At 41.8% G+C, this 26,455-nt stretch overlaps 1 protein-coding gene across 1 annotated transcript in view; it reads left to right on the top strand.

Annotated features, from left to right (window-relative positions):
• Positions 1-26,455, top strand: part of zc3h3 (zinc finger CCCH-type containing 3) — a 66,081-nt gene that overhangs the window by 23,522 nt on the left and 16,104 nt on the right. The window contains exons 4-6 of the mRNA XM_083887679.1: positions 13,659-13,815; positions 22,989-23,131; positions 25,851-25,929. Coding sequence (XP_083743805.1) covers positions 13,659-13,815; positions 22,989-23,131; positions 25,851-25,929 — 379 coding nt within the window. The remainder of the gene's footprint in view (positions 1-13,658; positions 13,816-22,988; positions 23,132-25,850; positions 25,930-26,455) is intronic.

Here is a 26,455-nt window from a genome sequence, read left to right as displayed (position 1 = left end):
GTCAACAGGCAGCAATCAGCTCAGGCTTATTGGTAGGGAAGGGCATTTCTAGCAAAACTGCTATTCCAATATTCAATGGTATCGTGTGTTAAATATTAGAGGGTGGGTGGAGGGTTCACAACATGCTAAGCGAACAAGCGCAACTAATGAGATGCGTTCAAGAAATGCCGTAAATTTGATAAATGCAGTCCGCTAACTAAATGCTTGCTGTGATATAGATGCACCACGGATCAGGAAGTCACTGGGAGAAAAAAAGATTTGTTTAATACATTACAAATAGTATATTTAAATACTATACTAATAGTATTTTTGCGTGATTTAACTAAACGATTAACTGATAATCAAAATTGATGACTAAATGACTAATTATTATTAGTGCGTTATTATTGTTATATGCTATTGGTGTCATCATTTCGACTCTAGATTAAATGAAACGCATGAGGAAAGGGAAGCGATGTTGACTAACGGTGAGTGGCAAAGTGTTCCCAGCGTTTTCACTTGTTGACCTTTACCGAGTGCCAAGTGTATCCAAGCTCAAACCTCAATCCTTTGAAAGATGGTCCCTTGCTCACAGTTGAGTGTAAAGAACACCTAAACACTCCTTATGAGCAGCGCTGTCCTCTCGCCTGTGCGCCGCTCTCTTGCTCATGCTCTGCCCCCTTCTCTCTTTACACTTTGACACATTTTATGATGGTTGTGTGTCTCCCACCGGGCATGTACATCACCCCCTTATCTCTCACTCAGTGGCTGAAACAGAAGTTGGGGTCCATCACTCAATGGCCCAGAAGAATAAGTAGCTTGATGGATGCACACCGCTTTGGCATCTGCAACCAGAAGCCCAGTCCTGGTCTAAAACTACACCATGAAGCCACCTCTGTGTGTGTTTATGTGTTTGGTTTGGGTGACACACCGTTCCACAGGGACCTCCTTGCACATGTCTTCAACCCATCACTCTGTGCGATGAGACAAAGTCAAACCAACATACTCGTCCCACGCTCACACCAGCTTTTCTTTCTCAAGATTACTTTAAGTTGGTGCTAAAATAATGTTGTCAGGCAAGTCATCAGTGTACTATTTTTGGGAATAGAAAAACAAAACAAAACACAATTCTGTCCTACTTGGGGTCATCACAAATGTGGTTGAAAGCACCAACCATTGTCCATCTAATTTTGTTTAGTTCTTAAGAGTTTTGCAAATTGTGTGCAGCCCTGGGGCAGCTGTGGCCTAGTGGTTAGGGCTTCGAGCTCGAGACCGGAAGGTAGCCGGTTCAATCCCCGACCAGTCCGCAGCTGAAGTGCTGTTGAGCAAGGCACTTAACCCCCCTCACTGCTCCCCGAGCGCCGCTCACTGGCATGGCAGCTCACTGCGCTGGGTTAGCATGTTCTCCACCTCACTGTGTGCTGTGTGTGTTCACTAACTCACTGCAGAATTGAATTTCCCCTTGCGGGACTTAAAGGGTTCTTAATCTTAATTAACCCATTGACACCGGGAAAGCATTGCCGCACTTCTACCATTGACACCGGGAGAGCGGCTGCGCGTTTTATTCTACCACGTCAATTTTCGGGGGTATAAGGGTTCCTCGTGACATGGTTTTGAAATCACTTCGCGCAAACATGGATGACTTTGACAGCAGAGAGATTTCTGAAGGCAGTGATTTTTTAGGAGTTTCGTCTTCGATGTTAATCTTACATTTTTGTATCTAAATAAACTAAATTTCACAGGAAAGCCACAGGTGTGAGCTCTCAAATACTTTTTGAATTGTGTTCCTATATCTGCTACAGAGGCTGAGAAATCAGTCATTTAGTAGCCATTGAAGCTCAGGTTTTAGAGACATTTTTTCCAGGCGCTTCAGGCCTTAATGGGTTAATCTGATAATTGAACAAGTCAATAAACAATAGTTGGTTTATCATTAGCAAATTAACATTAAGACATTTGGAATTGTATTGTCTGCATTTTTATGTGTATAAAGTTCAAACTTTTTTTTTTTAATTCTCATACCTTCAGCAGTCACTTGTATTTCTTTTCAATCACTCAGAGATGTTTACTCTCTCTGGGTCCTGATGTGACTTGAGCAGGGCAGAGGCTTCACATCCCATGTGGAATCTTGTGATGCCCTTTAGTGATGCACTCACTTAACCTTCAAGTGCCCCAGTCACACTTGCTAAAGGATTTTGTGACACACACACTTATCCCCCATGCTTTTCACTCTCTGCCACTAGTACACACACACACACACACACACACACACACACACACACACACACACACACACACACACACACACACACACACACATACACCCCCCTTCATTCCCTGCCGATCCTCACAAACAGATGCACATATGTAGTAATAGTCCTTCAGTGGACGAAGCCCCAGGCTCTTTCTCCCGAGGTGTCTAATGGGACTTGCTGATTGACAGCCACAGTCATCCATTTGACCAAACATCCCACTGTGTGTGTGCCTGACACACATGTCATTGGACATATGAAATGTTTGTGTCTGATTACAACCGCGCAAAGTCCCGATCAACGGTAAAGATTTTGTCAGGTCGCGTAGTAGGGGTCGGGGTCAAGGTTGAGTTTGCAGGAAATCCGTGTTTTCATCATGTCTTATTTACGTTATTGATGTTCTTTATGGCTGCGGGAGCATATGGCCACTCTGGAAAAGCACACACAGGGCCTATTATAATTTAATTATTCATCAAGGATGTTGCCAGGTCTATGTACATATTGTCGAACATTGGAAAAATACTTAAGACATGGATTGTGTTCTTAAGTGTGGAGATTCCCCACGATGATGTAGTTTCTCAACATGTATGGATTCACTGTTAAGTATGGAGTCTTTCAAGTCCCAGAAAGTGATTTTTTTTCAATTTTGTGTACATAATATAAGATGTTGACATTGATCATGTCAGCAAAATCGTGTGAATTGAAGTGAATTCAAAACATGGCAGCATTGACTGCTTTTTCTTCTTCATTTTTATAATGCAATTGTGTAATCTGTTGAGATAATATCACTTCAAATGGGTGTTTGTATTACCAGTTCTAGTTACTAATGGATACACTTCCTACATTATTATAGTGTGCTGTTAATTTAACTCCGGACTCGCCAAATGAAGTGCAGGAATTGATAAGGAGGCTTGCTCGGAAAAAAAACAAACAACTTCCCCTCACTAGACCTTGGCCTGTATCCACACATCACCCCATTTAGTTCCTGTGTCCTGAAATTCCACTCTGTATGGATAAAGCAGCTAACATCACTGTGGTAGGAAGCTATTGTACTTAAATTCTGTAAAGATCTGTTTCCTTGGAGAATATGTGCCCTTCCTTTTGCTCTGATTGGAAGATAATGCACAGTTTTCTGTGGAGGGTATATATATTTGTAATGTACTGACTAAATCCATATCTTCCACACATGATATCTCACGCATGCAAAATCCATATCGTGTGTACACAAAATAAAATAACGTCCTGTTTTAGTCAAACTAGCATGGTTGTTGGTTGGCAGGTCTGACATTGGAACAAAACAAATTACTATATCCAGCCAGACCACCTGAAAGCAATTCCAACATTAGCCACCTTCAAAAGAAACACCAAATTTTGGCTAATTCAGGAGCAATATTGTACTCATTTTTAGCTTGTATACTGTGTTCTCTTGTGTATACTACTGTGTATACTGTGTGTATACAGTGTATACTACTCTCCTTTTACTCAATTTTATTTTTTTATTTTTTTAATAATGTCAACCTTTATGAACCTGTATATACCTAATACCTAACCTGTATTTTTATTTTATTCAAAAACCCTACTAGGGACAAGTGTTGTGAATTAGCTTTAGCTAAAAACACTATGATGCATGCATCAGATGACTGTTCAAACTTGTCTATGTTTTTGTATCTGTCCCTATCTAAATAAACCTTAATAATAATAATATATTAAATTAAATGTCACTTAAATTACCTTTCCACTCGGCCTTGGGAGAATTGAGCTTCAAAGGGGGGGTCAAATCTCGGTACAGGTCGAGGTCTGGGGTGCCCCTGAACAAGGGTAGCCACTATGTTCACTACTGGTGTGTAATAAGGATGGGTTAAATGCAGAGGTCAAATTCACTATCACTAATTGGTGTGTGTGTGTGTGTGAAAAATAAACTTAAATCTAATTTGATCGGCTTCCCGTATACATTTCTTTGTTTTCATCTTTTGTTGTTGTAGTTGGAAAAAACCATTAACTTTATATAGCACGGCGACAGCAACAGCACACATTTGTTTGCATTTGCCTAAGTGCAGGAATTCCCCCTCCCTTGGTCAGCTGGTGTATGTTACAGCTGATGGCTCCATTGCGATGATGGACGAGGCCATAAGCCCTGCAGCCCCCTCCAACCCAACCGCCACTTTCCTTTCTCTTACCCCTGAACCTGCCTCTGTGTTATGACATCACCACCACCCTAGTTGACATCTTCTGCTGATGGCACGCATCAGGGGCCTCTTTGCGTCAGGATGGGGGCCCCCGTGCAGCCATCAGCCTGTCACTTCATGTCAGCCCAACTCCTTATCCTCATACACGCCAATGAAGCCCCCCTGAGTATTCCTGTTAAAGTAACTACTCCGTCATTCACAGTAATATTTCCTTGAATATAATACTGTATGTTCTCTGGTATCTGACTTTAGGCATGTGTTTATATAGTTACAACAAAATATAAATGGAGAGTAGTAGATTAGCGGTAGGCCGTCTGTCATCTCACTTTCACTATAGAGAACACTTCAGTTCTCTTAAAGCTGTTTCTAGTCTGCCGGAGTGAAGCAAGGTCACCTGCAGATGTACTTAAAGGACGCTGTGAGATGTTAAAATGGTCAGTGTCAATGGTCAATGCTCTGTGGAACTTTTTAAGGCTTTTGTAACTCATATTTTTAGTTTTTTTCTGGGTTGGGCATTTGTTGATGATGCTTTAGCCATGCTAGTTACAGCATGTACTCCTATAAAGTATGTAGCTTTAAGTTCTTTTTCTTTTTTTGGAGTTACTGTGCTTCTGTGGTGATGCATGGATGACCATGCATGGTCGAGACATAGCATATCACTTAAAAATTGAGACATCCACACGAGATACTCACATTGTGGATCTTGGATTATTTGCAAGATGGTAAAATACAAAAAAACTATTTGAGTGAAACATTTCAATTTCCATATTTACTTGAGATGCAACTAATAATAACTTTCATAATCTGTTGATTATCCTGATTAATCACGTACTTGTTTGGTCCAACATCGATGTGTTTCCCAAATCGGGAAATGATGATTATAAATGTCTAATTTTGTCCAAATCAGGCGATGATCAATTTTGATCAATATTAAAAAATATACAGTATTTCTAGTTGTAGCTAACAGGAACTAAACTTTAACCCAAATGGTCAGCATACAGGCAGACCCTATGCATGTCATTGTCAACATCAAGCCACTACACAAAAAACACACGGATGCAAAGATCTATTTAGCCACAAAGCTTCTATAAAGGTACAAAAGCTGTTAATTTAAGGCAGTCCTAGTTCGGTCAGTAGTACAATTTCAAAACAAGTCGTATGCTATCATTGTAGAACGGCAACATATGGGGAATGGTAGAAGAGGAGGCCTACAGGCCACACCAATGATATCGGCAACATGTTTTCTTTAGGGCGGCTTGGGAAAGACCTTTTTAAAAGCACTCACAGAGGAAGTTGTGCCATTTTGCAGTTCATTGCCTGTCCATGCCCACGGTGCACAGAAGGAGAGAGAGCAGATGGTAAAGTCTGAACGTTTTTTGATGTGGAAGCACATTTTTTTTTTCAATGCTTAAATTCTCTTAAAACAAGATGTTAAACTCATTTGAGTGCAATGTTCGACTCGTACTGTAGGAGTACATGATATACTCCGATGAGTTACAGGATGTGGTAATTTTAAGACCCACGGAATGCGGTTCTCTGTTGGCAGGGTGCGGCATCAAACTCTGTTGACATTTCCTGGTAGTCTGTCAGAAAGTATCACTGGGTGTCAAACACGCAGAGATCATATTATCATAACTGCTCTGGCTTACAGCGGGTTATTAAATTGTGGTAACGCTCTTGTTAAGTCTGATGTTAGCATGGCACCGCTGTCTTCAGTGAGAGCGACAGAGCAGTGGGAGTCAGAAGATGAGCCCCAGGGGACTGGAACACGGGGATGCAAGGGGGAATAGGGGGTGTCAATAATAAGATTTATTATCCATTGGGTTATCCCAGGGAGGGTGCAGACAGAGACTGCTGTTCCCTGGAATTAGCCATCAGGTACGGAGGGGGGTAGTGTTTCTAAGAGGATGGTGTAGGGGAGGAGAGGTGCAGTGGCCTGTCAGTTGCCCCAGTCAGAGGGCTGAGAAAAGAGAGGTGGAAGAATCAAAGCTCTGGAGTAGAAGACAACTTTCCTCATACTCTCGTTTGTCATCTTAGGGACATGACTCTAGTTCCACACTCTTAGATCCACTCATATGATGCTACATCTGCTGCTTAATGTTGACAAAGCAGCATTAACATTTGTGATTTGTCGTACATTTTGCCTGGATTTATCTTCTCAGAACTTGTTATATTAGCAAAGAGGATTAATGAGGGAAGGCTCAGATCACCCACATTAACTTCAGTGATCTCTACTCATCTAGATCATTGTGGGTTTATCTGACCAGATTTTATTAATCAAATTTACAATGGAAACAGTGGACTTTAGTTTAAAAATAATAGTGTTTAATCACATCTTGGATCTTCTTCTTTTTATAGCTTTGGGCACAATGTTTTAACCATTTTAATGGTCTTGTACAAAAACAAAACAAATTGCTCAACAATTGCATGGCAATCACCTGATTGGGGCCCGATGTGAGTAGATTATCTGACCAAATTAGCGTCCACAGACACCTTCTTTACGACTATTGGTGGTTAGAAGCTTCCCTGATTTCAATTCATGAGAACTAAACATCTTTAATGTTGTTTAATGTAATCAGGGTGACTCGGACGCAGAAGTGTATCTTTAGGAATATCAGTAGAACCATTCCTGGTTGAGTATTAAAAACTCAGGGCCAGATTAAATGTTGCCTACCCAAAACAGACAATTAAAGAAACAATTCTGACATCTTCACATTGTTTCTTGCCCCCTTATGAAGATACTATGACCTGGATGACGGAGAACCTCAGACATTCTGTAGAAAACAGTAGAACAAAGCTCAGAAGAAAGCTGCAATAACCAATGAGGGTGATCTGACCTATCCAATTCAATCATAACATACAGTGCCTTGTGAAAGTATCCGGCCCCTTTGAACTTTTCAACCTTTTGCCACATTGAAATTTTTTGTCAAGAATCAACAACAAGTGGGACACAATCGTGAAGTGGAACCAAATTCATTGGATAATTCAAACTTTTTTAACAAATAAAAAACTGAAAAGTGGGGCGTGCAATATTATTCGGCCCCCTTGCGTTAATACTTTGTAGTGCCACCTTTTGCTGCAATTACAGCTGCAAGTCGCTTGGGATATGTCTCTATCAGTTTTGCACATCGAGAGACTGGAATTCTTGCCCATTCTTCCTTGCAAAACAGCTCGAGCTCAGTGAGGTTGGATGGAGAGCGTTTGTGAACAGCAGTCCTCAGCTCTTTCCACAGATTCTTGATTGGATTCAGGTCTGGACTTTGACTGGGCCATTCTAACACCTGGATACGTTTATTTGTGAACCATTCCATTGTAGATTTGGCTTTATGTTTAGGATCATTGTCCTGTTGGAAGATAAATCTCCGTCCCAGTCTCAGGTCTTTTGCAGACTCCAACAGGTTTTCTTCCAGAATGGTCCTGTATTTGGCTCCATCCATCTTCCCATCAATTTTAACCATCTTCTCTGTCCCTGCTGAAGAAAAGCAGGCCCAAACTATGATGCTGCCGCCACCATGTTTGACAGTGGGGATGGTGTGTTCAGGGTGATAAACTGTGTTGCTTTTACGCCAAACATATCGTTTTGCATTGTGGCCAAAAAGTTCAATTTTGGTTTCATCTGACCAGAGCACCTTCTTCCACATGTTTGGTGTGTCTCCCAGGTGGCTTGTGGCAAACATTAAACGAGACTTTTTATGGATTTCTTTGAGAAATGGCTTTCTTCTTGCCACTCTTCCATAAAGGCCAGATTTGTGCAGTGTACGACTGATTGTTGTCCTATGGACAGACTCTCCCACCTCAGCTGTAGATCTCTGCAGTTCATCCAGAGTGATCATGGGCCTCTTGGCTGCATCTCTGATCAGTCTTCTCCTTGTTCGAGATGAAAGTTTGGAGGGACGGCCGGGTCTTGGTAGATTTGCAGTGGTCAGATACTCCTTCCATTTCAATATGATTGCTTGCACAGTGCTCCTTGCAATGTTTAAAGCTTGGGAAATCTTTTTGTATCCAAATCCAGCTTTAAACTTCTCCACAACGGTATCTCTGACCTGCCTGGTGTGTTCCTTGGTCTTCATGATGCTCTCTGCGCTTTAAACAGAATCCTGAGACTATCACAGAGCAGGTGCATTTATACAGAGACCTGATTACACACAGGTGGATTCTATTTATCATCATCAGTCATTTAGGACAACATTGGATCATTCAGAGATCCTCACTGAACTTCTGGAGTGAGTTTGCTGCACTGAAAGTAAAGGGGCCGAATAATATTGCACGCCCCACTTTTCAGTTTTTTATTTGTTGAAAAAGTATAAATTATCCAATGAATTTCGTTCCACTTCACGATTGTGTCCCACTTGTTGTTGATTCTTGACAAAAAATTTAAATTTTATAACTTTGTTTGAAGCCTCAAATGTGGCAAAAGGTTGAAAAGTTCAAGGGGGCCGGATACTTTCACAAGGCACTGTACATTATCTCAAAGCACTGTACATAGACAACATCATGCAGAGCAGAGAAAGCCAACCATTCACACGATGAGTAAATACTAGGTATCAGTCGAGAGAAAAGAAACTCGCTTTTAACAGAAGAAGAAATCTCTGACAGAACCAGACTCAAAGCTGTGCAGCCATCTGCCTCGACCGGTTGGGGTGAAAGGAAAAATGGGGGACAGAAATTCACACAGAGGGTACTGACAGTCTGCCTCCATTTTTATTTGTATTCGAAAGTCAGATTTGACCGCAGGAGTGTCTTCCAAACTTTGGCCGTTGCCAGAGTAAATTGTTTGATGGAAAGCCAAGTGTGTGTGGCCCTTTTTGAGATTTAAAACTTTGGCTACCCCAAAACAAGCAATGTGAAAATTGTCATTATCTTATTTATGGAACGAGAGATGTATGAATCGAGATATAATTGGCACGTGAATCAATTAAATGCCGGTTATATTGAAATGGATATCTTAAAACCTAAAAGTAGCCACTTTGATTGATTGTTCTAGTGTGGAGTAAAAAAAAAGAAAAGAAATGTGTTGAACCGACTCGTAAATGTGGGTCTGGTACGAGAAGACAGGCTACTTTCAGAAGGAGCGATGAGTTCAGTGCGGAGCGACTGGAGTAGATTATCTGTAGATTCAGAGCAGCGAGTCAGCGAGAGATGGATGGACAATGTGCGAGGTGCATGCGTCTGCAAACTGTGTCTTCGCAGCGGCCCGGGTGCCACTCCGTTCATCCCCCCCCCCCCCCCCCCCACACACACACACTTTGCAAGGCAGGCCTCTGTCAGAGGTCTATTAAGGGAAGATTGAGACCCCAGGTGTATGTGTGAGTGAGAGTGTTTGTGTGCGAGCGCGAGTGTTCACATGCTCATTGGTCACGGTCCTATAGTGGTGGAAGATTGAGACCCCATTGCTCCCAGAGCCACTCAACCAACACAAGCTGCAGTGGTTTACAATCAGGGCAGCACCGTCCATCCATCCCTGCTGACACACACACACACACACACACACTTTCTTACATCAGGTGATGTGAGGACCCTAACCTTAACCACCAAATTTAACCTAACCATACAACTTGTGATCTGCAAAGATTTGAAAATGTCTTCACAACAATCAAGCTAACATTTCTTCATTTTAAATTTGAAATATCGGAAATTTAAAACAAAATACCACTTTCATGGTATAACCGTTAACTTCAGTAAGTTTTTTACTTTTAAGTTTTGTGGATAAGGTACGACCTGTACGTCATTTAAACCCACGTCACATGAGCGGTTGTGCCATAGCCCTGGTGGGAAAATGAAATGTTTGCAGCGTAGCTTTAAAAATGTCTCCACACCACCATAGAAACACAGACACACACACACACACACACACACACACACACACACACACACACACACACACACACACACACATCGCTCACTATAGATGTCATTAAACAATAGCCAAGGTGGAACGGCAGTGTGACGGACACGCGGCGAGTGTCATCATGTTTGGAACGAGAGTTAAGAGGCGGATTGAGGTGCAGGTTAGAGATACAGCGGTGGGGGGGGGGGGGGGGGGGTTGGGGGGGTGCTGGGGTGGTGGAGTCCATCGCCTTGAAAGAGGTTGTGGGGTGGGAATGGTGGCAGCACCTTTGACAAGCCCTATTTGTCATCTGCCAGGACGCCCAAATAGCTCTGACTGCAATAACGATGGACTGTGGGAGAAAAAGTGACTTCAAGCCAGGCAACTAATCCTGTACAAAACACCACCCCCCTCCACCTACACCCATATACACCAGCTCTCTCTCTCTCTCTCTCTCTCTCTCTCTCTCTCTCTCTCTCTCTCTCTCTCTCTCTCTCTTTCTCTATCTATCTGCTGTCTGTTTTTCCTCATAAACCTCCTCATACGTCCATAGATCAGCTGCTTGGTGAAGTCTCCTCGCGTGTCTTAGGATAATAAATTTGTTTTATAAATGTAAAACATGTCATTTTGACGAGCAGAACGTCACCGTACGTCATCTGATAAAAAAATTAAAACATCCAACTATTATGCCTGGAGTTGTAAGAAACAAAATAGAAATGATTAATTTAATAGCTAATGCAAGATCAGGTGCACTGATTGAAGATAGTCACCATGTCCCTCTTTTTTACACTTTTTTTACTATGGTCCTGTGTCTGTTATTCTTAATAAGGTGAGGAAACCTAAGCCCAAACATAGACCTATGTTCAAAAGAGACTCTATTGCCTTCCTCTTTATGTCCGTTTCATCATCATCTGTCTAGTTTTGTTGTCCTAATCTCACTGTCGTTGTCTAATGAATAAAGGAATGCATAAAATTCTTGTTTTTTTAATTAAATACATGATAAAATTAGACGTTTCCCAAAAGGAGACGTTCCATCCAGCAGAGATTTAAGCAGCAGTTCAGTCCTGTAGTTTGTGTATTAACGATATACATGAGGGTTGTAATGATTACAGCTGTTCTGACTAGTTCTGTGTCTCATTTGGAAGTACAACACAGTGTGTGTGTGTGTCCCAACCCCCCCCCCCCCCCCCTCGCAGCTCGCAGTGATTTGTTCAACAATAAATATTTGTCTGAGATGAATTCTCCAGCTGATCCGGAGCTGCATCCCGACCGACAAATGAAACCAGCGCCTGAGGGGGGAGTTAGAGGGAGGGGAGGAGTAGAGGGAAGGTAGGGCGAAGGTGGAATGTGTAGAAGTGGAAATCGGATCATTTTATTATTTGTCACTGCAGCCCTCGTGGTCACGCTTTGTTATTGGACGCTAATTAAAACGGCAGCGGTCCTGATAATTGGCAATTGAAGTCGTCGTGAGAGAGCAGGCGGTTGAAAATGAGCTCCTCGCCGAGGTATATGAACTCATTTGTTAGCTCACACTTCTTCTCTTCACTCCGTCTTCTCCTCTGTCATTAGGGAGATGGAGTGCTGTCACTGACCACTGCGGTGAATGATTGGTAGATTTTTGGGGGGGCAGGGGTAGTGGACATAATGGCTTTTTTATTTTTTGGTGGAATGATGTGAATGAATGTTGGGCGACTGATTTGTGTTGCAGCTGTGGCAGGTTTTTATCTTTTCGTGAAGTACGAATCAATTCATAAAAAGGCCTTTTTATATCCTACAAATTCAATACACTTTTAATTCTCGTAAGTGAAGCTTTTGTCAGTGACCGTACGTTTGTCTTTTCTACAATTTTGATCTTATGTCTGATCTGTTGATACGTGAGGTGTTATTTTAATGAAACCATCGTATTTTTTTCTGTGGGTCGTATTCTAGAGAATCAGTTGTTTAAATTTGGCACAACACAAGGGGCAAATTAGAATTATTCAACCTTAAACCATACTGCTTTAAACCTCATCAAAGCTATCAGTTCCAGGAATAAGTCAATGGAATATCTGGTATTAGTTTGTTTAATAGTGAAACAGTAAAAATCATTGGATCAGTTAGCATAAAAAGAAAAAAGCTAACTCCAACTCAAAATGGTGCAAACTCGAGCTTTACAAAAATCGAATCGTCAACTGATGAGATGATCGATTCATTGGTTTGAGTGTTTTTTAAGTCATCGAAAGATGCTCTCAGATTTTTTAGCTTCTTTAATTTGAATACTATCTGGATTATTTGCTCCATTTAACAAAGAAATTTTGGTTTGTAGATCAACATTTTTCAACTTTTCTGACATTTTATGTACCAAACAAGTACTCGAAAGTAATCAACAGATGAATTGATGATGAAAATAATCGTTATTAAGATGGATATAAAGCAGTGCTGTGCAAAAGGTTAACGCGCGACACGTTTCCATGACGACTGACCGGAAATAGACGCATGTGGCGTCGTGTTTACGTGCCGCGACACCGGCATCCAGGCACCGTTTACCAGTTAGCTCTGTTAGCTTCAGCAGCTCCTTTTAGCGCCGGTTAGCGTGCCTAAAGTGGAACTGGAGAGCGGTCTGTTTATTAAACCAAAAGAGCAGTGCTACAAATAACCAGCGTACCTGTGTACTGCGTATGTGTGCCTCTGTTTTTAAAGTTTAGCGTTACTTCAGAGACTCGTTTTAACAATCGGGAGTCACGTAAACATGACGTCACGCACGTCAGTCGCCATGGAAACGCGTTGTGTGTTAACGTTGACGCAGTTAAATGCCGTTGACGCGTTAATGTTTGACAGCACTAATATAAAGTGTTCAGACAGATACTTGCCGTAACCCCCCCCCCCCCCCCCATCCCCTGGCTGGTGTGTAGTCTTTAATCTTGGTGGGAACTTAGTTGATCCTCGATGCAAATTCTCTTCTTTGTGTGAGCACGTCAGCCAGCGCAGGCCATCATAAAACAACGTGATGGATACACAGTCAAATATATAAATAAAAATACTTAGTCCTCCCCCACCGCCCTCGCTTCCCCTCCTCCCCTCCGATCCCTCTGCTCTTATACTTCGTCTCTGATGGATTTGTAAAATGATATAATGAATGGGAGCTGGAGCAGGAGCGATGAAGGCAGTGAGCAAAGAGACAGAGGATATGATTTATTAGGCTCATAAAAATTCTGCCTTTGTTATTCCCTCTCATTTTTATATGTGAAGCTTATTAAAGAGCACACCTGCCAGAGTGCTCAGACAGATGTGTGTGCATATCTCTGTGTGTGTGTGTGTGTGTGTGTGTGTGTGTGTGTGTGCATTCAAATAACAGAGCAACTCTTTAATCTGTTGCTTCTCAGATTTTGTGTTTTTCGCGATATATTATAATCTCTCAACCGTTGCCCTCGCCCTCAGGTCCTGCCTCCTCGTCCCAATGCAGCCCCGCCTCCCAGCGGGTGTTCAAGACGCGCTACAACATCGTGACCCGCCCGGGCTCCAGCGCCTCACACGCCCACCACTACGGCCACAGCCACACCCACTCGTGGAAAGTCAAGCGGGTCCAGGCAGCCAGGTAACACACACACACACACAAATCCTCCTCCTGTTTGGTGTGGATTTAACACATCTCTGTGGTTAACACCCCCCCCCTCCCCTCCCCTCCCCTCAGTGCAGAGACGCGTCCCCCTCTTTTATGTCGGCGTCGTGCGTACCGTGAGTGGAAGAGGTCGGGAATTTATGACGCTCATTTTTACACAGTAGATAACCCAGAGAATAAACCATTTACATCAATGTGCTCCTCACATTAATTTATAACAGTGGGGGGAAAGCGCCTCACTCCACCCTGCACATACAGACAAAAGGAAGGGTGGCTGTTCCAGCTCCCATCTCTTTTCTTTTCGCCTTAATTTATCTGACTTTAACCCCCTCTCTCTATTCTCTTCATTGTCACTCAAAATAAACACACAGGTCACAGTAAATACGCTTTCATTGAGAATATGTATATTTTCCGAATGTCCCTTCATGTTTTAGCTTAAATAGCTTGTTTTGTCTAACAAATAAGTCAAATTTGAAAAATAATGCAGCACATTCAGCATTTTTCGTTGCATGATAAATGACTTCAACCTTTCGTAGTTTGGTGAAATTGGTGTCTACATTTTAATCATTTCACCGCTGCTCTGTAAATAGGAGAATATAGAGTCTATTCTATATGACTTACTAAAAACAAGTTTTTTTGCATGATGTAGTTGAATGAATTCATGTTCATGACGAGGCCGTTACTTAAATTAATTATTTATCATGTTGAAAAAATACGCGTAACCACCTGCCGGTGCAGCTTTTTTTTTTACCCTCGCCTACATCCAGTGTGACATCAGTTGTCCACAAAGTATTTGAACTTTGGTCGGGGGAAGCTTTGCCAGGGTTAATGTGGTCGGTTATCATCATCTGTTAATGTGGAGAGAATTAGTGGAATGTTAAAGAGGCTGAGGTGTGACTACACACACACACACACACAGTGCACAGCTGTGTAAGTGGCATTAGTTAAAGTTGGTTTTACCGTACTTTTTTTAAGCGTACTAAATGAATGGTGAACTATTTTGATAATCAATTAATCGGTTTGAGGCTTTTTTCATGATTAAAACAAGATTTCTGATAGTTTCAGCTTCTTAAATGTGAATATATTCTTCATTTCTTTGCTCCATTGAACAAAGAAATCGTTAAAAATTAATCATTTTGGTTTGTGGACAAAAACGAGACATTTAAGAACATCGATATTTCCACGTTTGACAAACACTGATCGTTTTCTGACATTTTATGGACCAAACGATTAATCGTGAAAACAATCGACAGATTAATCGATTATGAAAATAATTGTTCTTTGCAGATCTAGTAGAAACATGGCAGTTTTTAAGTGGTTGTACACTCAGAAGTGGGCAGTATATTCAGTTTCTGTCAATAGGCCTCGTAAAGATTACACACTGGACCTTTAAATTAGTCCATTTCAGTTCTTTTCGGTAAGATTTTAGGTAACTCTTATTTGTGTTTTCAGTCTTCTTTGTGAGTAAACATCATCCACAAACTCTACACTGAACATATTTCACATATGGGCGCTCTTACATACTTTAATAGGAAGTAGTTCCATCTGTCTATATGGCCATGAATGGTAAAATATGTCTTCTCTATAATTTGGATGAAATGATCCTTCAAAGTTATTTGTTTGCATTACTATTAATAATTAAAAATTGTGTGTGTGTGTGTGCTGGTGATCAGGAGGGGTAGTGTTCATTTGTGTAATCCAGATTTGGTGAGACAGAAGGCCCTGGACTGTGGCTGCACGGCGAGCGTCTGGTGACTTATTACTATTCATTTAGCTGCCGCAGTAAATATTGATTCATCAAGGGATTTTCAATTTGAGCTCCGTGACATCTTGTGAAATATCACCAAGTGTGTGGAAGAGAGGGAAGAGATAGGGAGGGAAGGTGGGGGGGGACAGGTCGGGTCCCTGGGGACAGTGGATCACCACCACCACCACCCCTTTCTCATGCTTATCTATCTGTTTAAGTCCAACGAGCGTCCACTTTTATCAGTTTGGAGCAATTGAGTGGAGCATGAGCTCATATTCTCTGCTCTTAACTACTGAGTGCTTCTCTTCATCTTTGGCCTATCAGATCCACTCATCCCTGTCCTCCTCATGTTTTCACCTCCGTCTCTGTATCTGCTCACGGTTGAACCCCCAATATCGCAATATGGATCCAATAGGATCTTGATGATTTCTAGTTTTGTCATCTTCATAAGATATATCATGGCATCCATCATAAAGGCAGATATTCTGAGATATTTTAATTTGATATTTAGATATTAACTGTGTGTTTTCAGCACCATGTGGATTGAAACCACATCATCCATCAGGAGGCGCTACGCAAGGTTGTTGTGCTTTTGCCTACAGTGAGCAATGGCGTCCGAGAGAAAAAGACTGTTGTTGTTGCAGCGGAATAACATTGAAACAGTGGCCGTTTCTCACCTGAAATAAATATTTGTTTGTCCCGGAACGCAGTTTTAAGATAATTTGAGGCGAGAAATTAGCCATTTAGAGTTTAAACAGGTTTGTGTATTAAAATATGACATATTTATAATTTGGCAGCGACGTTGTCAGCTGTGATCGGCTCCGCCTCTGTGGACGCTCGGTGCGCACTGTGAGCCGGCACAGAGCAGCGGTAGCTCGGCCTGTCCTGAGGACCAATCGCAGCCCTTGCCGTCTCCGTTGTCCCTTGACGGAGTGACGGACACTTAAAAAAATATTTTGTGCAGCCAGAGATGACGGAGATGCTCTCCGACAGGCTCTCCAGCCACGTAGAGGGGTCTCCGTAACCTACGTAGAGCACTTTGTGCAGGAGTATACTGTGGCCTTAAGGGTGGAAACAGAACCAATAAAGTCACATTTTTACCAGGAACCATCTGGTCAAAGCTAATAATATCACTTTTTCCAGAGGTACAAAGTACAGCTGCAATGATTAATTGTCAACTTTTTAATTAATTCATCTTATATATACATTTAAGCTCTCTGATGATTCAGCTTGTTTTTCTGGTTTCTTTGCACCATATGACAAAGAAATCAGTCAAAAAATAACAATAATTTTTGACCTGTGGACAAAACGAGTCCATTTTGAGGTTTAAGAATCAACAGATGAATCGATTCTGAAAAATAATCGTTAGTTGCAGCACGAGGACAAAGTGTTTTACTGTAGACATCTGTTCTGTTGTGGCTAAAAATAAGGCCAGACAAGCAGCTGCTCTGTGGACAATTCAACTGACGTGCTTCTTCTTCTCTGTGGTGTTAAGCTGAGCTATGAAGAGCTTTTCATTTAATTCATTCATTCATTCCTTCATTCATTCATTAATTCATTTAATTCATCTATTTTGCACGGATGCACTTAGAGTAACTACGAGTTGCCATAGTTAGTATTCATGCATTTTTGTCTGTGCTGCAGAAATTATGCAAGAAGCTCTGCTACATGCTGTAATTCAGCAGTAACTGTCATTGTCTGTGTTTTGTTGCAAATAAGATTATATTTGTATACCAGACAGTGATCTCAACTCTATAAACTCTTGTTTTTTTGCTATGCAATTGTGTCAGAAGTTGTGAAGGGTACTAAAAAAATACTGGATTTCCCCCAGTGTTGATCAATAAAGTCAAATCTAATCTAAAGGTAATTGATCCCTGTTTTTGACACTCTTCTGTTGGGGAACCTTGCAGTTTTCCAGGACCTAAAGGTCAGAGCTGGACACAGTGAAGTCTGTTTATTGGTTGACAAAAAGTTTTCCCATTTGGGAAATTGGAAAAACACAAAACTGACCCTTTCTTTACTGTTCTTGTGTTGACATTCTTGCACAACTGCATTGTGCTGGTTTGATGTCACAGTATTTATCTGACCCACCAATCACCATCCGGTTCTACCCACTGTGGACATGTGAGCCGGACCACACTGCAGCGAGCTGAACTGCACTGCTGCTGCTTAGTGGATAAGACAGCTTAAGGGAGCCTCCAACCCCTCCACACCCTTACCCTTACCCAGCATGCTCTGCTCTCAGTGTGCGGTATTGGCCATAGGAAGTGTGGTGTTTGATTAAGTGCCGGGCAGCGCTTTAAATGGGTGCAGAAATGTGCTGCAGTATTTCAGGCCCCCGTCACCAGAAAATAGATATAATCTCAACATTAACTCCATTAATAGCAGCAGGAGTTGAATTAAGAAAGCTGTAAAGCATTGCACACTGCAGGATAAATGACCAGCCTTCACCTACCTCACACAGTCTCCCCCTTTTCCCTCCTTTAAAGCTCTATTTTGAAAAATTAACAATTCCTTTTTCGTCACCTTCATTCATGTTTTTCTTCCCCCTTAATTTATTGTTGTATTAATGTTACAGCATCCCCTGATCCCAAATAAATACACTTTTTTTTTCTTCTTCTTCAAAGTATATATACATCCACACACACATGCACACACTCATTTCAGGGCGCTCATCTCCTTTAGTGCTTCAGTATCGATCAGTACAGGATGTAAGAGACTGGGCAATAAAGTGAAGCAGCGCTCCCTCTTCTTCACTTCTCTCCTTTTCCCCCGCATCCACTCGTCCCAGTCATCCCTCTTTTAGACCCAGTTCATTCATTTACTCGCTCCTTATCACATCAGTCATCTACCCGTCTCCCGCACTCACAAGCTGCTTCTGGTGCTGTTGACGCCACGTTAACACGATGATGTGTAATGACACAGTTTCCTTTTTAAGAAGAGCAGCAGCAGCAACGGTCTTCGCCGGCCCGGAATTAGTCAGACGACTTTTTTTTTTTTGCTGTGCTCTGTTTCAAGGGTAACTGTTTCCCCAATATGAGCCGACTAATGCTTGGGTTGCAGACAAAATAGACAAGGGCAGCATTATTCGGAGCAGTCGCGCGACCCTTCCGAATTCTTCGCTGTCACTAAAACAAAAGTCGGATCATTCATCAACGGGCTCGTAGTAGTGCTGAATCGTGCTCTCCTTTATCTGTGCATCGCATGGTCAGAGCGGTCCAACACACACACCTGCATTTGCACACACACACACACACAAACACCAGCACATATGGATGCAGACTAATCTCAGGGGAGTTTCTTCATGCCCTTGCCCCCCCCCCTTTCTTTTCCATGCACTTTTTCTTCTCTCACTGTGACCTCCAGCCATTGTTTGTCTGTTTTTCAGTAAACAAACTGTGTTTCAGGGTTGAAACGATTAGTTTCTCAACCATCGCGTCAACATGTTTAAGCTTTTTTACTGTATTACACTATCGTTCAAAAGTTTTCGGTCACTTAGAAAATGTCCTTGTTTTTGAAGGGAAAATAGTTTTTTGTTTAATGAATATAACATTAAATGAATCAGAAATACACTCTATACAATGTTAATGTGGGAAACGACTATTCTAGCCGCAAACGTCTGGAATATGTACATACGTTTGTGTTATTTGTGTACAGTTTATTTGTGTAACTTCTGGGAGAAAAAGGCAGCTAGTCTAAGCTATTTTTTTGTACAGTAATTAAGTTTTTATTTTGAATTATTATTTTTATTTTGAATGAATAAATGTTAACTTTTGTCTGTTATTAAGTCAAGTTTGCCTTTGTGTGATCACATCATCTTATACAAACTGTATTGTTTTGATGCCATAATTTGCCTTAACACACGATGCATTGCATCAATTTTAAAATCAAGAATCGTATGAATCGAATCTGTTGAATCGAATCGAATCGTGACCCACCCAAAGATTCACATCCCTAATTTCTAATCTTGTCAATGTCTTGACTATATTTTCTACTCATTTTGCAACTCTTTTGATGAATAAAAGTGTGACTTTTAATGGTAAACACTGCAAAACACTAAAAATTAGTGTAGTGTTAATAAATGACGATGCGCTCTCTTGCATCGGTCAATTGAAAACATCTAAATCTTAATCAGACTGGATGAGGTTATGTACGGTTCATCAAAGACCACGTAATGTTGCTTTCAATTGTTCTGCAAAGAAAAAAAGAAAAAAAAATCGAAAATGTATTTAGGCTGACATGTACTTTGCTGCCGTCGAGGTTAAAGTGAGGTTAAAGTGCTGACACTCTGCTATTAAGTGAAGACGATCCATATTGAGCGACACAGACCAAACGTAGTCTTGTCGGCGTTCTGCTGCTCTGTAAAAAAACGTCTGTTACATCAACAGCTCACATTTATTGTTTTCTTTTAATGCCACTTTCTCGTACATTCACAATAGAAAGTATACATTACTGAAGCCGTAAAGAGTTTGAATTTGGATAATGAATGTGCAGGAAGTGGCCCTCAGGCCTCGCAAACCGAGGGGGAAAAAGGCGGCGTTTTCGTCCGCGCGATGGACCGCATCGGACAAAGGGCTCACCCCTGAAACGACTTAGCTGTCCAGCAGGGGAGGATTTGTGCATCAGACTGGTCCTGCAGACTCTCTGATAACAGATATCCCGCTGGAGGTCAAGGGCATGCCGGGGAACAGGCCAAGGAGAGTCTGGAGGCAGATCAGAGAGAGAGAGAGAGAAAAACAGTTCCTTCCTTTAATGTTTTAATTTTTATGTTCTCCTCTCCTGTTTGTTTCCGTTCATCACTCCTGCCCTCCTCTCTCATTACAGGCAGATTACCGTCTCGCGTAGGTAACGGCTCCCACAGAGGCCATTTGCGCTAATAGTGTCAGACCTGAGGCTAAAACTCATACACAAGCCTGTGTGTGTGTGTGTCTCTCACACAGACTCTGAAAACTTTATACAGCGTTCACCCAAATGCAGATTTCCCGGAGTGTAACTAATCCGTTTATTCCCTTTTTTTCAATTTCTTTATGAGTTGAAAGAAACCCAGTAGATAGTCAGATGGTCTGAAATCCGTTACAGTCCAAATGTGTTTGATTTGCAGAAGCAGAACTGTCGAAACGATATTGACACTAGATGTTCCTCCGTCAGCGCCAACGTGATTTAGCACAGGTGGTCGCTCGCATTTAGAGGCTGTTAATCCTCGATGTTGGAACAACACATCATCTCCTGTGCGGGTGCTTATAGGCGTGACCAAAAGGCATCTCCGTACTTTCCGCTGAGAGCTGCTGTCCAATTATACTTAGGCTTCGGGTCACCTTGATCCCACGTTCTGTTCCGTTCTAAATATTATGTGCTACCTGGAACATGTGCACTCCGGTGACAGAAAACACATTTTAATGGCAGGTGTAAAGGGGGCGGGCCTACAGTATGAATTGGCCTTAAATGGCTCGTACCCTTTGCCTTTATTTACCGTAGAGAACAGCACTTAGTTTGCACTTCTATGCCCTCAAACATGGAAATCAGTCAATCAATGAAATTTTATTTGTATAGCCCACAGTTTACAAAACATAGTTTTTCTCACGGGACTTCACGGGGTTGGTAACATCCTCTGTCCTTAGACCCTCGACCAGGGTAAGGAAAAACTACCAGGGAAAAAACCCTTATAACTTACCCTTATAGGGAAAAATGCTAGAAACCACAGGTGAGGGATCCACTCTGGACAGACAGATGTGCAGTAGATGTTACCCAAAACATACAATACACAATTACAAAGATTAGAAAGTAAAAAGTCTTTAAATGCCAGGATCCATCTGGATCACTATGTTTTTCGCAGCCGGAGTCTTGGATGTTTTAAGTAGAGCTGAAACAATCAATTATTAATCAATTACTAAATGAATCGTCAACTATTTTGATCATCGATTAATCGGTTTGAAGCTTTTTTTTTTCATGATTAAAACAAGATTTCTGATTGTTTCAGCTTCTAAAAATGCTTCTTAATATGTTAAACTGAATCATTTTGGTTTGTGGACAAAAACAAGACATTCGAGAACATCGTCATTTCCAAGTTTGACACCGATCAAAGTCTTTTTATGGACCGAGCAATTAATCAATTACGAAAATATTCATTAGTTGCAGCTCTAGTTTTAAGCAGCACAGATTCTGGTCTAAAAATATGAAGCCAATGTCAGAGTATACTGACAGACTGGGTCTTGCACCCTGGTTCACCCCCCCTGACTGCAGCCCTGTGTCGGGGGGTTAACTGCCATCTCTGTTAACTCTTCATGTCATATCCCCATTAACCTCCATTGTGGCTCCTTAGGCCACCCGGTCCTTGTTTAAACCTCCCTTGGTGGCAGTCAGAGCTTCAACATTAGCCTCCATTAGGGCTCCCCTGGCTGCAGTTGCCCTGTGTAGGGGCAGCGACTGGCTGCAGTTGCCTTGTGTAGGGGCAGCGACTGATCAGTGAAACTGAGTGCCTGTGAGTTATGGCGGGCGCAGTCAGGTAGACGGAGTATGTGAGCACAGCCGAAGGCAGATATTTGCTCCCCGTTTCCTTTCTTGCTTCTCGTTTGCAGCAGTGCGGCAGCGTGTGGCGCGTAATGCGTCCGTGTCAGTTGTTTTGTGCATGGCGGCGTGTTTTGGGGGTGGGGGGGGGGGGTTAACCCGCTTCTTTTTTTCCCTCCTCTGTAATGGGAGGCATGAACTCTCGCTCTAAACCCATTTCCAGCCCATCTGAAATACGGCAGCAAATTACCTCCAGTGGCGCCCCTGCACACCAGCCCCAATCCACCCCAAATAGAAGTGACAGGACAGCGCAATTTATCGCCATAACCCCTGCACGGCCCCCACCACCACCACCACCCAGCATCTCCGCACACATTTCAGCCTCGCATGTGCAGCCACCGCACACATACACAAGTGACTCCTGGATGGTGAACATGTGTGTTTGTGTGTACTGTACTTACCGTTTAAGAAGTGTGCCGCGATCACACGTGTATGTATGTGAGAATGTGTGTGGAATGCGCTCCAGTGTAGGGGCCAACCTCGCTGCTCTGGCCCCCTGCCCTGCCTATTATCTCATTGATTTCCTCCTCTCCTCTTTTCAATTCTCTCCATTTCCACACTGCCGTCCTTTCCATTAGAGGAGCAATTTAACAGAGTGCTGTGACATGGGAGAGGGAGGGAGGAGGATGGGAAACATAAAGAGAGGAGGGGAAGATGTAGTGGAAGAGCCACGGGGAAGATGGGTAACAAGGGGGTGGAACTCGGGGAGAGATGAGCAGATAATGTCACGGCAGCTTGACTTGAAGTTTGTGAACAGACGGTTAAATAATAATCCCGCTTAATCCCCACAAATAAACTTAATTGACTGTATTTCTGATTTCTTCTTCTCCCCTCGCAGGAGTTTCCATCAGAGTCGACCGCGTTCCGCTCATGACAGACACCCGTCGCCCACCCAGCACTGGAGAGGAAGTGACATGTGCTGGATTGGCGACTCCCTTTACCGGGTGTCGCCCAATAAGCTGTCGCGCACCAGCCCAACAGGTAAAAGCTATGCTCCTCCCCAGTGATTAACAATAATAATAATAATAATAATAATAATAATATAATAATATAATAATAATAATAATAATAATAATAATAATAATAATAATAATAATAATAATAATAATAATAATAATGATGATGATGATGATGATGATGATGATGAAGAGAAAACAAATACATGTTGTTTTTTGTTTTTTTGCTTTTCAATTCAAATTCATTTAAAAGAACAAGCTGCAATTGTCACTTCTTAATGAGTGTGTTGCCACAGGGCAGGAATGAAACTGTGAAGAGCAGAATTTTTACAACTTGACACAGGAGCTGCAGAGTCAGAATTCTGCCATTTGCGTGATCATTTTTAACTAAAACATCCAAATCTTGACTCTATGAACTGTTCAAAACACTGAAAATCAAGATGGAACATGACAATTGTGCATATTATTACAGTCAATGCACATTGAGTTTTCATTTATTGCAGATTTGGAGTTGTATCGGCCAGTATTTACTAGGGCTGTAACGATACACAGACTCACGATTCGATTCGTATCACGATTTTTGACCCACGATTCGATACATTCCACGATTTTTTTTTATTTTAAAAAACATTTTATTTAAACAACATTTACTTATATAGCAACTTAATGTAACATTTAATAACACTATTTTGGAACACTGTGAACAGATTTGAACATAAATAAATAACCAAAGATTTCTCTTTTTTTTCCGCTCCTGCTGTTATATATGAGCTTTTATTTTCTGTGGGTATGCAGCATGTCTGTGTTTGTTAAAGTGAGACATGGTTTTATGACGCTTTTGTCGCTGCGTCTGACACTGCCCCCGGTAGCGGGGACAACAGTAAAGAAGAGATTAACGCGATTAAAAAACACAACGGGTAAATGATGACTGTAATTAATTAATCACAATTAAAGCGATAATTTGACACCCCTAATAAAAACAAGTTTGGTAGCACTAACGGCTCATATCATGTGGCTGACTAGAAAAAGATCTGGGAGTTAGAAAGGGCGTGTCGCGATTCTGCCTTCTCACATCACGACACAGGTTCGTGGCTCTGAGTATCGCGATTTCGATTTCGATACGCATATCGTTACAGCCCTAGTATTTATGCATAGATTTTAATTACTTTTAAGTAAAAGCATTGTGCATATTTGGCCGGTCTTTTGTTTCTAATAAATATCTAATAGAGTTAATGGCACATTTCCGTCGATACTGAGAAGGCAATGAGCTTCAGTGCCCCGCTGTATTCCGGACATTCCGTGTGAGTATAAGGGCAGTAAATCTGTGTGCACCCTGAGGTGATACAAGGGTGTTTATTCATGTTTGTGGCTGCAGCCCTGTCCACATGCTCTCTAATGGACTTAGTAGAGCTGGCTGGATTTGCCATCTGAAATAATAAACTTGTCATCTGTCAGCGCAGCAAAAGGGGGGGTGTGTGGGGGGTATGGGGCGCAGGGTTCCAGGAGAGCTGGATGGTGCAGATTAAAGCCCAGATCTGCCTCTACTCCCCCTTCACACATTCTGGAGCGACTACACACCTGCAGGGGGAAATTGAAGAGCTCCACTCTGTTTAAACTCGTGACCGGCATCCCAACACGACTAAGCCTCAGGTGTCCTCTCACCAGGAGTCTTGATTCCACATCTCCCGGCAGCGAGCTTCACATTTGTTTCACGGTGCGCAGCCGCTGGCCTGTAAGCCTGCCGTGCTTAAGTCACCACGGAGTCTTAACTGTTAAAAGTGTTCCAAAATTAGGGGAATGATATCAGCCGTCATCTGTAACACCAGCCTCGACACCTCCTCGTCCTCCTCTCCGTTTCATTTCATGGCGTCCAACAACCACACACACACAGTTCCCCTGCAGTGTGTGTGTGTGTGTGTGTGTGTGTCTGTGTGTGTGCTGTGCATTGGGTACATAGTGTTTACGATGTTCTCAGACAGAGCTGGACGTCTTTGCTTTGGCACCTCTGCACAATAATACGCTACCGTTCAAAAGTTTGGGGGTTACCTATACAATTTTTGGTTTGTGTTTTCCATTAAAAGTCAGACTTTTATTCATCACGAGAGTTGCAAAATGAATAGAAAATATAGTCAAGACATTGACAAGATTAGAAATAGAAATTTTGGTTTGGTCAAAGTACCAGAAAAACTGTTTTCAAGGGTTTTCATAGCCTTCTAACGCGATTAGCAAACACAATGTACCATTAGAACACTGGAAATGGGCCTCTATACACCTATGCACATATTCCATTAAAAACCAGACGTTTGCAGCTAGAATAGTCGTTTACCACATTAACATTAATGTATAGAGTGCATTTCTGATTCATTTAATGTTATATTCATTGAAAAAACAGTGCTTTTCCTTCAAAAATAAGGACATTTCTAAGTGACCCCAAACTTTTGAACGGTAGTGTACACTTGGAAGAGTCTAAGAAAGATGCATGCCATATAAGAATAATGACATATTTGTCTCTAAAGAGAGTCAAAAATCAACTTTGGAAACTTGTAATGTGGTGGAATCATTTCACAGCACAAGACGAGTTTTACTTTTTAATCATCATGCCCTCTGTGGTGCGACAGATTTCACCATGAGGCCGTAGACAGTAGGTTCCATATGTCTGTACCTGTTTAATCTGAAAACCCTAATGTGGAACATGCGTCTATTTAAAGCCCTGTTTGTCTTTTTTTTTGTCTCTCCGTGTATAGGACGATCCCCCAGCCCCAACGTCATCTCACCCATGACTCCGTCTTGGAACCGACCGTCCAGCACTCGTCACTTAGCCAGGTAGCACATTCGCTGTTTTTAATCTCTTCTCATCAGGGAGAAAAAACTGTCGTATAACTCTGTGTGAAACGTTTATACTCCTATCTTTAATTAATTAAAGTGCCCATATTTCTGGTTCAGGTTAGTAATTTTAATTTGGGACTCTAGTAGAGAACATTTACATGCTGTAAAGTTTAAAATGTGCGCTCCTGCACTGCAGTGTCTCTTTTCACACTCTTTAGCTCTTGGCCTGCCTCCTATAAAAGATCTGATTGGGTCAGCTTAACGCAGTGTTTTGTGTTTTCGTAAACCACTTAAATTAAAACAGGGCGTCAGTAATAAGCCACAGCCTTTAATCAAATACTTCAGAATCAGCTGTAAACATGTAGCCATGGTTACAATTTCTGCTTTACCATTAATGCTGTATGTTATACAGAGCAATCGCTTAATATGTCCATTATTTTCTCGATTAATCGATTGTTTGGTCCATAAAATGTCAGAAAAAAATGTTAATGGTTCAGTTTGAATGATTACTTTGTTATGTGGA

Source organism: Microchirus variegatus (assembly GCF_963457635.1).
Source record: "Microchirus variegatus genome assembly, chromosome: 4".
Classification (NCBI taxonomy): Eukaryota; Metazoa; Chordata; class Actinopteri; order Pleuronectiformes; family Soleidae; genus Microchirus; species Microchirus variegatus.
The sequence above is the reverse complement of the archived record's forward strand: the minus strand, read 5'-3'. Positions and strand labels throughout refer to the sequence as shown.